At 37.3% G+C, this 13,518-nt stretch overlaps 1 protein-coding gene across 1 annotated transcript; it reads right to left on the minus strand.

Annotated features, from left to right (window-relative positions):
* Positions 1-457: 457 nt before the first annotated feature.
* Positions 458-13,016, minus strand: LOC111022867 (pfkB-like carbohydrate kinase family protein). The gene is made up of 5 exons (XM_022300147.2): positions 11,660-13,016; positions 8,991-9,238; positions 8,388-8,679; positions 5,894-6,046; positions 458-1,003 (listed from the first exon to the last, which is right to left on the minus strand). The coding sequence occupies exons 1-5, from the start codon at positions 12,047-12,049 to the stop codon at positions 617-619; spliced, it is 1,470 nt and encodes a 489-aa protein (XP_022155839.1). The 5' UTR covers positions 12,050-13,016; the 3' UTR covers positions 458-616.
* Between the last annotated feature and the right edge of the window lie 502 nt (positions 13,017-13,518).

Below are 13,518 nucleotides of genomic sequence, written 5' to 3' on the forward strand. Positions count from 1 at the left end.
CCATACAATTAAAAAAAGTACATTTTGGATATGAAAAAAAAAAAAAAAAAAAAACCCCATAAATTTGAATATGATGGACTGCCTTTACCAAAAGCTTTGCTCAACTCATCAAACATATCTAAACATTCAGTGTCCTACAACATTCAAACACGTCCAATGAGCAGCATATATGAAACATTCAAACTAGTCTAACTCGAGTCATGAGATGCCAGAACTCGTTTAAAAGCATGCAACTAGTTCGAGAAGACTTCAACAAATCGTCCGCAAACATAGCATGTATTCATTAACCATGAACCTCGATTACGTTCCAATCTAAAGACGCCACGACAACATCAAAGAAGAATAGGAAAAGAAAAACGACTTACATTTTCTTAAGCCGAAAAACAGATTGTTGAAGCCAAAAATTACCCCCTCCCTGTTAATCCCACACCAGTGCTCTGCTTCAAGAGAAGAAGACTCAACAAACTTCTATGAACCAATTGCATTATGATCATTGTTACAAAACTTGTTTTTTGGCCTTTCATCTTACAGTAATTGCAACTAAACTTCAACATATAATGAATAATTACTAATTAAATCAATGTCAGTGCTCAAGAAACTCTCTCCCATTGTAATTCTAAGATGTCACTTTTCCTTCATACTGTGCATGTTCAAGCATAGGTAGCAATCTAGACACCACCTTTTGCAGCGAAGCGTAATTTATCGATCTATTGTCTCTATCGATGTCCGATTTTGACATTAATGTAATCTCTTGAGTATCCAAATTTTCACTCAACAGTTCGTCCCAAAAGTCGCCATCTTCTCTGATATTTGCTTTCATCATAAGTTCCCATACTTTCTCCAAGGTTGCAACACTCCTACCAGCACCACAACCCATGGCTGTAGCGGCACCCACAGCATTCGCAATTGTCAATGCGTCGACGGTTGGCAAATTGTGTATATAACCGTAGGCAATTGCTGCCACAAAGCTATCTCCACATCCAACAGTATCAACAACGTTCACCTGCAGATAAGCTTCACTTAGGACTAGGTGAAAAGAAACATTCAAGATACATCGCATCATGATAAGTTCGAAGTATTTTCACTTCATTAAGTTTCTTGGCACTACTCGTCTACTCATATAACGCTCAATAATTCCATTTGATAATTTAACGAGAAAATACAGCTTATTCGCATGATCATACCATTTTGAGTATTAAAGGCATATCAACACAATCACAACAAAGCAACTCAAGCAATACGATTGTATAACCAATGTGCATTATTAAAGAGGTAGAAACACAATTTTTTTTATAAGGAACCATTTTTTCATTGAGAAAAAATGAAACGGATACAAGAAAGTACATAAAAAAAACAGCCAAACAGCCAAAGAAGAGGACACCTATTAAAGAAAATGGCTCCAATCTAAGAGAATGACACCTAACTGATAATTACAAAAGGCCTTAGAGACCAAACCCCACGAAGAGGTCTTAAACCTAACAAAATCCCAAACGGTATTCACCATCTTTTCCACTCCCCTAAAAATTCTATTGTTTCTCTCCAACCAAATACCCCATAAAGTAGCCAAAAAGTCTGCCTGCCACAAGAACTGACCCCTATTGTGAAAAGGAGGGAACAGCAGCAACTCCACAATTTAGACCTTCGTAGTTCCATCCAAATCTCAAACAAGTGTCTTTCAAAGTATTGGTCATTTGTAGTGTGCGTCAATCTCTCAAATAACCCAAAAGGCATGACCCAAAAGTAAAAGTTTGACAATCTTTTCGACTGGATATTGATCCCCATAGCTCAACCTGTTTCGGTTTCGGCCATATTTAGGAGTAAAGTAGTGTCAGGAGTGCCATTAGAGGTAGAAGTTAGAAATATCATTAGGCTGGTAAGTGTATGTTAGTCATTAGCTACGGATTTTGTTTTTTAAAAGAGAAACTGTGTCGCCTGACCCTGGGTGGGAGTCTGTTAGTAGGACTAGGAGTTGGTAGTAAAATGGGTGAGGGGTGAAGTAGGAAATATTGTGGGTGTTTAAGTCTGAAGTGTGCTTTTAGGGTGTTAGAGTATATATTAGTATATTCTTATATTAATATTAATTTGTCCTTTACCTTCTCCTTATAAGATTAGGTCACGCTGGTATATTTGTCTATATATATATAGACTTTAATAATGAGAATACAAAACATTGGATTCTCTCCAACCTTAGTCTCTACATGGTATCAGAGCCAAGTGAACCAAACCAATTGAACTGAAACAAACGAACCGGACCAGAACCGGTATAAATCAACCAAACCGAACTGGAATGTGACGAACCAGACCGAACCGAACTTGAACTGGATGAGCCAACCCACTTGAAACCAAACCGGTTGAACTGGACCACTTGAACCGAATCAGGTATTTTCTAGAACCAGAAACTCTAAGTCATTGAAATGCATTTTCCTTGGTTACTCTCGTGTTCAAAAAGGGTATCGATGTTATTGTCCTGATCTCAATAGATATCTTGTCTCTCCTGACGTTACGTTCTTTGAAAATACTCATTTTTCATCGTTCTTAAGTACCAGTCAGGGGGAGCGGTCACAGGAAGATGATACCTTTCTTGTCTATTCTATTGTCTCTACTTCTACCGAAGAACTTCCTAGCAATACATCTCCATCCTTCTCTCCCCACTATTACTCAAGTTTATTCTCGTCGGCAACCTCCTACGGATTCATGCCCTATACCAGCAGCTTCTTTGCCTGTGGATCCAGGAACGAGTGATGACCTTCCTATTGCCCTTCGAAAAAGTAAGCGTAAGTGTACTTACCCTGTTTCTTCTTTTGTTTCATATAACCATTTATCATCATCTACTTGTTCGTTTATTGCATCCCTTGAATCTGTATCTATTCCTAAAACTGTTCATGAAGCTTTGTCTCATCCTGGTTGGCAGGCTGCTATGTTGGAGGAGATGACTGCCTTAGATGACAATGGTACTTGGGATTTAGTGTCTCTTCCTGCAGGAAAGAAACCTATCGGTTGTAAATGGGTGTTTGCTGTTAAAGTTCATCCGGATGGATCAATTGCCCGTTCGAAAGCTCGCCTTGTTGCTAAAGGATATGCGCAGACTTACGGAATTGATTATTCTGATACTTTTTATCCGATTGCTAAAATGGCTTCTGTCAGGTTATTCATTTCATTGGCATCTATTCACCATTGGCCCTTGCATCATCTTGATATTAAAAATGCATTTCTCCATGGTGATCTTCAAGAAGAAGTTTATATAGAGCAACCACCAGGTTTTGTTGCTCAGGGGGAGAATGGAAAGGTATGTCGCCTTCGTAAATCCTTATATGGGTTGAAACAAAGTCCGCGAGCATGGTTTGGAAAATTCAGTCAGGTGATTGAGAATTTTGGAATGAAGAAGAGTAAGTCAGATCATTCTGTTTTTTATAAAAAAATTCTGAGTCTGGTGTTATCTTACTAGTTGTGTATGTTGATGATATTGTGATTACTGGTAATGATTCATCAGGCATCCTATCACTCAAGTCTTTTCTTCATAGTCAATTTCATACTAAAGATTTGGGAATGTTGAAATATTTCTTAGGAATTAAAGTAACAAGGAGCAAGAAGGGGATCTTTTTGTCACAAAGAAAGTATGTACTTGACTTGTTAACTGAAACAGGAAAGTTAGCTGCTAAGCCGCGTAGTACCCCAATGATACCTAATTTACAACTTACAAAGGAAGGGGAGTTGTTGAAAGATCCTGAGAAGTATAGGAGATTAGTAGGGAAGCTGAATTATCTTACGGTTACGAGGTCAGACATAGCTTATCCAGTCAGTATTATGAGTCAGTTTATGAGTTCTCCTATGACTGACCATTGGATCGCATTGGAACATATTCTATGTTATTTGAAAGGTGCTCCTAGACGTGGCTTGTTATATAAGATCATGGTCATCTTAGTATTCATGTTTTTCAGATGCTGATTGGGCAGGTTCTAAGGAAGATAGAAGATCAACCTCAGGATATTGTGTATTTGTCGGAGGTAATTTAGTTTCTTGGAAAAGTAAGAAACAAAATGTGGTGTCGCGTTCGAGTGCTGAATCAGAATATAGAGCTATGTCACAGTCGGTGTGTGAATTAGTATGGATACATCAGCTTCTGACTGAATTGGGATTTGGCATCACCACTCCAATAAAACTTTGGTGTGATAATCAAGCAGCTCTTCATATTGCATCTAATCCAGTATTTCATGAACGAACCAAACACATTGAAGTTGATTGTCATTATGTACGTGAGAAAATACAGCAAGGATTGGTGGCTACAGGGTATGTGAAGACTGGAGATCAGCTAGGAGATATCTTTACTAAAGCATTGAATGGAGCACGAATAGATTATTTGTCTAACAAGTTGGGCATGATTAATATATATGCACCAACTTGAGGGGGAGTGTTAAAGTATATATTAGTATATTCTTGTATTAATATTAATTTGTCTTTTACCTTCTCCTTATAGGATTAGGTCAAGCTTGTATATTTGTCTATATATATAGACTTTAATAATGAGAATACAAAACATTGGATTCTCTCCAACCTTAGTCTCTACATAGGGGAAGGTCCAATTTCCAAGTACTCGAATGCCATTAGGGTCGTTGCTAGAAATATAAGGACATATTAGTAATTACTAAGGAATTTGCTAGTATGAGTTGAACATAAATAAAGCGAGTGGGAGGTGATGAAGGTAGGCAATAGTTTGATTGTTTAGACTTGAGTATACTCAAGAGGGAGGACTTCATGTTCCATGAATTACTTTGATATTCTACTGTATTTTCTTCAAAACAATACTACTATTTCAATTTGCTACTCCAGATCACATAGCAGCTGTCTAATTTACAGAACAAAAGTGTTGATCATGAGGGTAGTGCAGTTACACTATTTTCATTAGGGTAGTGCAGTTACACTATTTTCGTTTACTTCAGGTAATTCCTGTCAAGATTCATTCGACTTCGTTGTTTCCAATGACGTAAGGAATATTTTCAGAGCTGGAAGAAGGATGGAGCAACACATTTTAGTGCATATATCGCCCAATGGGGAGATTAGACTTTGACTAGGCTCCCAATTTCAGGTTGTGTATGCTAATCCCTCCATCACCAGCTCGATTGGGAATGCAATTGAATTCTTCCTCAATGGGTTCTACTTGGCAAATACTTCAAAGTGCAAACTTCAAAGTGCAAACTTCAAACTGTGCTGCTGGCTTGTTTCGACTATTATGAAGTTACTCAACTAGGAAGAGTGGTTTCAAAGTTCTATGAAGTTTCCAAATTTGTCTCCATGCCTTAGGAAATAGTTTTGCCAATCAAACAGCATCATCTGGTCCATGGCTTATGGACCAGCATATATTTCTGGAGGATAATTATATGACTTAGATGGAGGATTAATGTGTGATATGAAATGATTAAGAAGTCAGTATTAGGGGTTTGGTTGGTTAATAGCAATATTCGGTTAGAAGTTTGTTACCTAAGTTGCAGGAGGGAGAGTAAATATTAAATAAACGGTTTCAGAGAAATTGGAGGTTAGGAAAATATTTCAGATTATATTGTGGCAGAGAATGCATGCCCCGTGAAAGGATAACAACCTTAGAATTTTACTTTTCCGTAGTTTTAGACAACAGTTCCTATAAAAAGCAAATGGAAATTTTGACTTGATGAACAGAACATCAGACAAAAAGCAGGAAGATGGACGATCAACATGCATGAATTACTATATGGACAAGTTGAAAAGTATCCAAACTTGTCCACTACATGAAGTTACAACACTCTAATTAAGATGTCCACAGACAAAAGCCACAAACTGTTCATAGACATCAAGGAAATAATAAGCTGGAAACTAAAGGTTATGGAATTGGATGGAAGCATATGGAACATAGATCTAATACCTTGAAAGCAGGTGCACAAGAGATACTCGTCCTAGTTATCAAAATCGAACCTCTCGAACCCATTTTGACGATAACCCACTTTGTACGCACACCTTTCTTTAGCAACTCATTCCCTGCTAATACTGGATCTTTTATGCCCGTCAGGGACTCAGCCTGTGAAATGAATTAAAAATAGATTCAATAGTAGATAAAACAGCTGCAGGTTTAGCATAAAAGACAATTTGTACCAAAATTAAGCAATAGTTTTGGCTCATCCTAGAAGAATATTTCTGTACCTAAAATTTAAATGTACAGAATTTTTTTTTTTTCATTTAAAACTGCGCCATAATGGAAGAAAATTAAATAATACAACAAGGCATACTAAAAAAAGAGCCCAACAAAATGAGCCAAACAAAACAAAGCTAACTAATACAAAATAAGGCTCTAATCCAAGATAATAAGACCTATCAGGTAATTACAAAAATATTGGAGACTGATGCCCAGAGAGAAGCATTAAACTTGACAAAAAACTGTGAGAGTCTCTATCAGTACTCTCACAGAAACCAAACCTCTTCCTTTATATCTCAATCCCTTTAAAAGCCCTATTACTTTTCTCAATCCAAAGGCCCGCAAAACAGGAAAAAGGCCGACGTGCCACAAGATTCAACCCTTATCCCAAAGGGTTAGTATAGAAGGGTCTCCTTCACCATAGAACAACACTCAGTTTTGAGCAAGACAAGCACCAAACTGACTCAAAAAAATCCCAGACCAAGTAGGTGAACTAACAACTCCAAAGGATGTGACCAAGCCTTCAGTCGCATCCCTACAAAAACAAACCATTGTGACCCTATTAAAAAACAAAACATGGACCAAAATGTCAACCCTCCCATGTAAGATTGAGCAAAAAATTTGACCTTAGGCAATATTGACCCTCAACACCGATGAAAAAGAGGAGTGCTTGGTGGGACTGGAAGGATAGAGATCACAAAAAAGAAGGAAAAAGGATCTGCACGAAAACCTCTTAGAAGGAATGGAAGCCCACTAAAAGATATCATTTCTCCCCAATCTAACAGAAATATCCCCTCACAGATTCAAAACAGTCACAACATTTGTCGTCTCCCTATTAAACAAAGAATGAAGGAAGCCAAGGGAAAATGAGAAATAGCTACCCAAAGAAGCTAAGATAGAAGCCATATAATGGAATTTCACAGAGCACAAATGGTATAGGCGAGGGAACATAGAACAAAGAAGGTCATCACCCAGACAACTATCCTTTCAGAAGTAAGTATTTGAACCATCCCCACAAAACAAAGAAAAACCAGAACAAATAGTTCTCCAAGCATTTCTGAATGTGTCTTTTGACTCGGCCCAAAGCCCACTTAAAAAGATGACCATACTTACTCACAATAACTCAATGCCACAGATTGTCAGTCTTCAAGAAAAAGCATCACAACCACTTAGCCAACAAGGTCTCGTTATGTAATTTAAAGTTACCAATGCCCGAACCCCCAACGTCCAAAAGCCTAGACACCCACCTCCTACTTGACTAAATGGGATCCCCCACCCTCATCAACCCATTTCCACAAGGAGTCCCTCATAATCTTTTTCAAATTCTTGCTAACAAAAACAGGGAATCCAAACAAGAAAAGGAAATACACCAAAATTCCACTAATCAAGATCCTAGAACGTTCATTAAGTTTTGTTAGTTTTATCGTAGCCTGTAGGTTAAAGGTTAATATATTAATGATATCCTCCTAGTACGTTCATTAAGTTTTGTTAGTTTTATTGTAGGTTAAAGATTAACGATGTATTAACAAAGTTAGCGTATATATTAGTATATTTTTATACCTTAGTGTTTACAAACAATATCCTAGAAATAGGAATCATCCTATCGTCAGCAAAACCTTAATTGTACCTATATGGCTTGTATTGATCTTCTATTGTCATTCATGGTCTTTCAGTTGGGGCTTTGGTTGTTTTTGTAATTGTTTTGTTTTTCAGTTGGGGTAATTTATTAGTTGCAAAAATTGAATTTTTTTTTTTTTTTATATCCATAATTTTAGGCTACCTTACCACACCTTAACTATTCTCACAGGACAACTGTCTAACCTTATAATATTTGGTTGCCAAGAAAACTTGTAGGATATTAAATTCCTAGGCTAGCAACCATCGTAGATTAAACTCATTCCTTCTAAACCCTTTACTATTTTTATTGACCCTTATTGAATCCCTGTCGTAATTATCATTGTAATCTTTCATTCTATCAATGAAATATTTACCATTTTATTAAAAATTAATAAAAGAATAAAAAGCCTTGACTAAAGGAAGCTGTTAACATTTTCAAACACTAGTACATTTGACACAACAGGCTCACCACAAGGATAAAAAATGAATTTTCTCTAAGATTAAAAATTAGAATGACATAAATTGCTTACCATACACACTACATGCTTACAAGTTACAACTGAATGAAGGAAAAGTCTCACATGATAATTAAATAAATTAAGAAGTTTACCTCATCAGAGGTTAGAAGTATAGCATCACTCATCCTCAAGATATGGCCTAAAGCACTTCTTTCATCAGGAGTACCAACAGATAAACTCTTTCCACGTGGTCCAGGATCAAAAAAGATTGATGTTCCAACCTCCAATGCATAGTTTACAATTGAAACAATTAAATTAGGGGAAAGCTCATCAAAGCCATAACCATTGCAAAACAGGACCTTTGACCGTCTAACAGTCATTTTAACTTCTCCAGATAGTTCATTAATCCAGCTGAAAGCAGGCTCCTTACTGAAATCAGCTCGACTGAAAGAAGAGAAAAGCTCCACTTACTAAGAAAACAAAAACTTATAACGAACACTAAAAAAATGAATGATATTTTTCCTCCTTTTTGCAAGGGGAAGAGGGGATGGGGTGGTCATGCAAATGATCTGTGAAATTAGTTACAGTGTGCGTCAGCCGGTAAAACAAGCATAATTATCCCAAAAGAATACCACCAAAATGAGGTAATGTATAATAGCAAAATGGGGAACCATATGAAGAAAGATATATTTTTCTATCAATAAACAAAGATAAATTCCCATAAAGTGTGATTCTTTAATTTTTCTGGCTTGTACCTGCAAAAACCATGTCTTTGTAAAGGATCCACCAGAACCCAACACAGAAGAGTCTCGTAAGAGGCCTTCGAACTAACTCCATAACTAGCATCACTCATTCCAACAGTAGAAATTCCTTCATCGTGAAGTACATCAAGAAGAAATTGGCCATAGATTTCATTTCCCACATGACCAATTGTAGCACAACGAAGTCCCAATCTGGCAGCCGCTATTGCCATATTGCAGTTGCCACCAGCTTCCCAGTAACGCTGGCATACACAACCACATATTCATGTTAGATAAGTAAAGTTGATAAAAAAGTAACAGAGGTTATAATAATTTAATTAATTCAGAACACAACGATTAAAGCCAAAAGACTTGTCTGCTAGGCAAAGAAAAACATAAAATCTGGGCATGTGAAAAACTAAAAGTATGTAATGTAAGCCTCATCTGGCAAAGACAGCTCACATATCCCTAAGAAACCTTTATTACTCTTTTTCACTTAAATTGGCTTTATAATATATTATTGCTTGTCCTGTCCGTGATTTGAAAAGTGCAATCACGGTAAACTGCATCAATCTATGAAGTATTTTGCTTTGACCCAAAAAACTTTCCAATTGACCCTACATTTTGCCTTGCTGTCTCATCTCGTTACTAATTTGAAAGCAAGATTGCCTCATTAAATCATTATTTATGAATCTCATTGAGGTACCCAAATATCATCATCAAGTTTACTTCGTCATTCTACTTTTTCTGTTTCTATAGATAACGGTATCCTGTAGGTTAAAAATGCTCAACTCGATAATTTATGATGTCCAGAGTTTTTGAAAATCCACCTACCTAAAGAGCCGACCCATTATAGAAGATTATGTCAACATCGTCGGATAGAAAATGCACAATATTAATGGAGATCTGATTCACTTTACACCTATTCATGAAACATAGTGATAGAACACATTTATATTATTGATAATCAGAGGGGCAATAAAAGGTCCAAGGGAGATTTTTTCCTTTTTTTTTTTTTTTTTTGATAATAGGGAGTCGGAGCTTGCTCCCCTCTACCCAAGGCTCCGATATAACCAGGGACACCCGCACCCACCCCAAGCCCGAACCCGGGAGACATCAAAGATTTTTGGTATTAAGCCCACCAGGTCGAACTTGAGACCTCTAAACCAGTATAACCAAGAGACTTCAGGCCCTTGCCAACTGGGCTGCCCCCGAGAATTTGAGAGATCCGTGATCTCTTTTAAATAGTCCTTAATGACGACAGTCAAAAAGATACCCGCCCCCGCCCCCGCCCCCACCATATGCAGACCAATTTTACCCCTCCTATACCTCAGCAGCACCATAAAACAGAGTCCCACTCACTTAACAAACTAACCAGCCCACAACACTTAAACTTACGCGTCCCCTCGACCCCGCTTCTCCGCATAGGCGTTCTTAATCCGGGGTCTATTACATAGCAAGCAGACAATAGTTTAGGGAGAAAGAAAATGTTTGTGCAACATCGGTGAAATCAATACCATGTCATATGAAAAGGAATCCATAAACAAAAGACAGATTTCCACTCTTGAGAGATCTTTCAAATATAAAACCAGAGGTAAAGAAATAGTAGAGTTGATCTAAAATATAACGCCATTTACTCTATTGGAGGAAGAACGGTAGGAGACCAAGCGAATTACTGAAGAAAGACTACTGGGAGTGGAAATCTAGAATTGTGTTGGAAAAGCCTGCCAGCAAATCCATATAAAAATGACTACGTTGCTTATCTTGGGAATAAGAATTTTGATTCATCAGAAAGAAACCCTCAAAGAAGCTTGCCCATGTAGGGCAAGAGTCGCATACCATTAGCCATTATTAAGAGAAGGGATATGTGAGACTCACCTCAAGTTTGAAGAAATTTTTGAAGCTAGCTGTTAAGCCTGTAATGTACTAGAATAGGTTGGATAGTGCCATATTGCCAGAAATACTTGGCTCCTTTTGATCCTAAGCTATGAATTTGTGGTGGTCAAATGGTTTCAAAGGTGGACTTTCCTTTTTCTATGATAACATGGTCTCCTTTCTCTTGGTAAAGAAAAAATTACAAGAACCCTAGTCACCAAATAGGACGAACGATTCTAGCCAAGTAGATAGCTATTTTTAGCAAAGGTAAAAACTTTAATGAAACAGGTCTGCTCTAGAGTCCTAATGAATAATGATCATACCCTTTTTTTTCCAATACAATTAAGCATAGTATTCTCTCAACAACATCGTCTCTGGTATGAAAAAGTGCAATCCTAGTTCCCTGAATTGTATGCATATTCACTTAAAGACCACCATGCGCTATATAAGAGAAAAAGTCTCCACTCTTCAGCCTCTGCAAGCGTTAAATGATGATCCAGCACTTCAACAAGCATGGAATTAGCAGTAGCTTTAAGCTTTCTTCTCATTCACCGATAAAGGAAAGGGTTAAAGATCACAAAAAATACCCATCAAATGTAACCAAATGTACTAATTAAGTAGACTCGAACCCCCACTTACCCTTTATTTGAACTCGAAAAAGGAAAATGCAGCCAAATCAAGTATTATAAAGACTAAAACTATAAAACAGACATCATGGAAAGAAATAGCAAGTTCCCTAAAATCCTCAGCTTCACATGCAACAGTTATTGAAATTATAACATTGATGGGGCAAGAACAACAAAACAAACCTTATCAGGCGGCGAAGCCGATAACTGTTCCATATACGCCTTGCGTTCATCATCATTTTCTGGAGGTAAACTAGGAACGTTGAGCACAATATCGACGCAAAGATTTCCAAGAGTAGCAACATCTATATCCTTCGCATTCGCACTCCTGAATTTAGAAACGGGTACACACTCATTTCCATACCTGAGCGACGACGACGACGAGGAGCTCGCGAAATGCTTAGGCTCCGATATTTCAAGCTTTTTGCAGCAAAGGAAAAACTGAGTGGGACTTCGAGGAAGTGGCGGGAAAATTGGCTGATGAAGCCCAAAACTCCGGTGAAATCCTGGACGAGACGGAAGTCCAGTGAAGCAAGGGACTGTGGGTTCGAGAGAAACGGCGCTTCGCGGCATTCGGACGAGGGTTGAAGACGAAAATGGAGAGAACTAGCTTCTCGGTAAGTGGGTCTCACGCAGGAAGAACAGAAACCAGAGGAAATGGTGGGAATTTCAAGTTCTGCATATTGAGGGAGGAAATGGAATCGATGAAAACGATCTGGGAAATTGGTTCTTCGTGTTTATTCCTTCATGGGGTCCAATGGGCACTGCAGCTATTTCAAGTTGTAATCCGAAAGTGAAGGGTTCTTTGAGAATCTGATTGTCACCTCAATTCGTTCCTTTAATATTCAAAATTTGCTGATGAGCAATGGCAAGAACCAAACTAGGGGGCGCCTTGCCAAAGAAAAGATGATAAACAAAGGTAAAGGTAAGAGTTTTCATTTGGAATTTATTCCCTTTTTAAGAAATTTGTGTATGTGACTCTTGTCCGGCAAATTTGGATGAATAGGTATTTTAAAAAGACAGTATGGATAAATAATAATAAAACTCCATCAATCTTTCGTTCTCGTTTTTTCTAAAAAATTAATAAAAAGAAATAACTCTGATTCTCGCTCTCGATCAACTCTGGGTTCTCGTTCTCGATCAATTCTTGGTTCTCGCTCTCGATCAACTCTTCGTTCTCGCTCTCGCTCTCCTCTTCGTTCTCTCTCTCGATCACTATAACCAAAAGGTAAATCTCAAATACGAATGAAGGAATCTTTGTTCTCTATCCTTCGCTCTCAATTTAAAATGAAGGGCCTGTGAGAAGGTCTTCAAATTCTAGGTTTTACTTGAAATTTTCTAATTGACCACCAAAATTCGAACCAAAATGGTTCATATTCAGTGTGAGAAAATAGGCAAAAGCGAACACACATCTTCAAAGAACGCCCATCAAAGTAGAACAAAAAAAACTAGGAAAAGAAAATTTTGCTTTTCATCCAGTGTTGGACACTGAAGATTAAAACAAAAAGAACCACAACTACAAGATAAAAGAAGGGGAGAATGAGATGAGAATGGAGAAGAGAGAGAAATATTGGAGGAGATAGAGAATAAAAAGAAATTTTTGAGAAGGAGGAGATAGGGAGATAGAGAAGAGAGAGTGACTAAGAGAGAGGAGAGGGGTAAGCAAGTAATTTGGTATCCAAGGATGTCTAGAAAACATGGGTTTTCTAAGGAGTGATTAGAAATCAATACTATCTTTTTAAAATGCCTATTCATCCAAATTTTCCATCTTAGACATGTTTTTTTTTATTCCTTTTCACTTTTGTCGTTTGTAAAAATACTAATTTGGTATAATAAATAAGGATAATAAATTCTTACTCACATGTCAAAGCGAGTCTAGCTTAGCGGTAATTAATATATATCTCCAAGTTATAATTTTGATCCTCACTCCCATATGTTTTACTCAAAAAAAAAATTATCACTAAAACAATCAACTCTTCACCAAACTATTAACTTTTCAAATTCTGAATACTCATGTTTTTCTTTTTGTTAGCAATTTCAAA

Source organism: Momordica charantia (genome assembly GCF_013281855.1).
Source record: "Momordica charantia cultivar OHB3-1 chromosome 9 unlocalized genomic scaffold, Mcharantia_2.0 BLBB01000009.1, whole genome shotgun sequence".
NCBI lineage: Eukaryota > Viridiplantae > Streptophyta > Magnoliopsida > Cucurbitales > Cucurbitaceae > Momordica > Momordica charantia.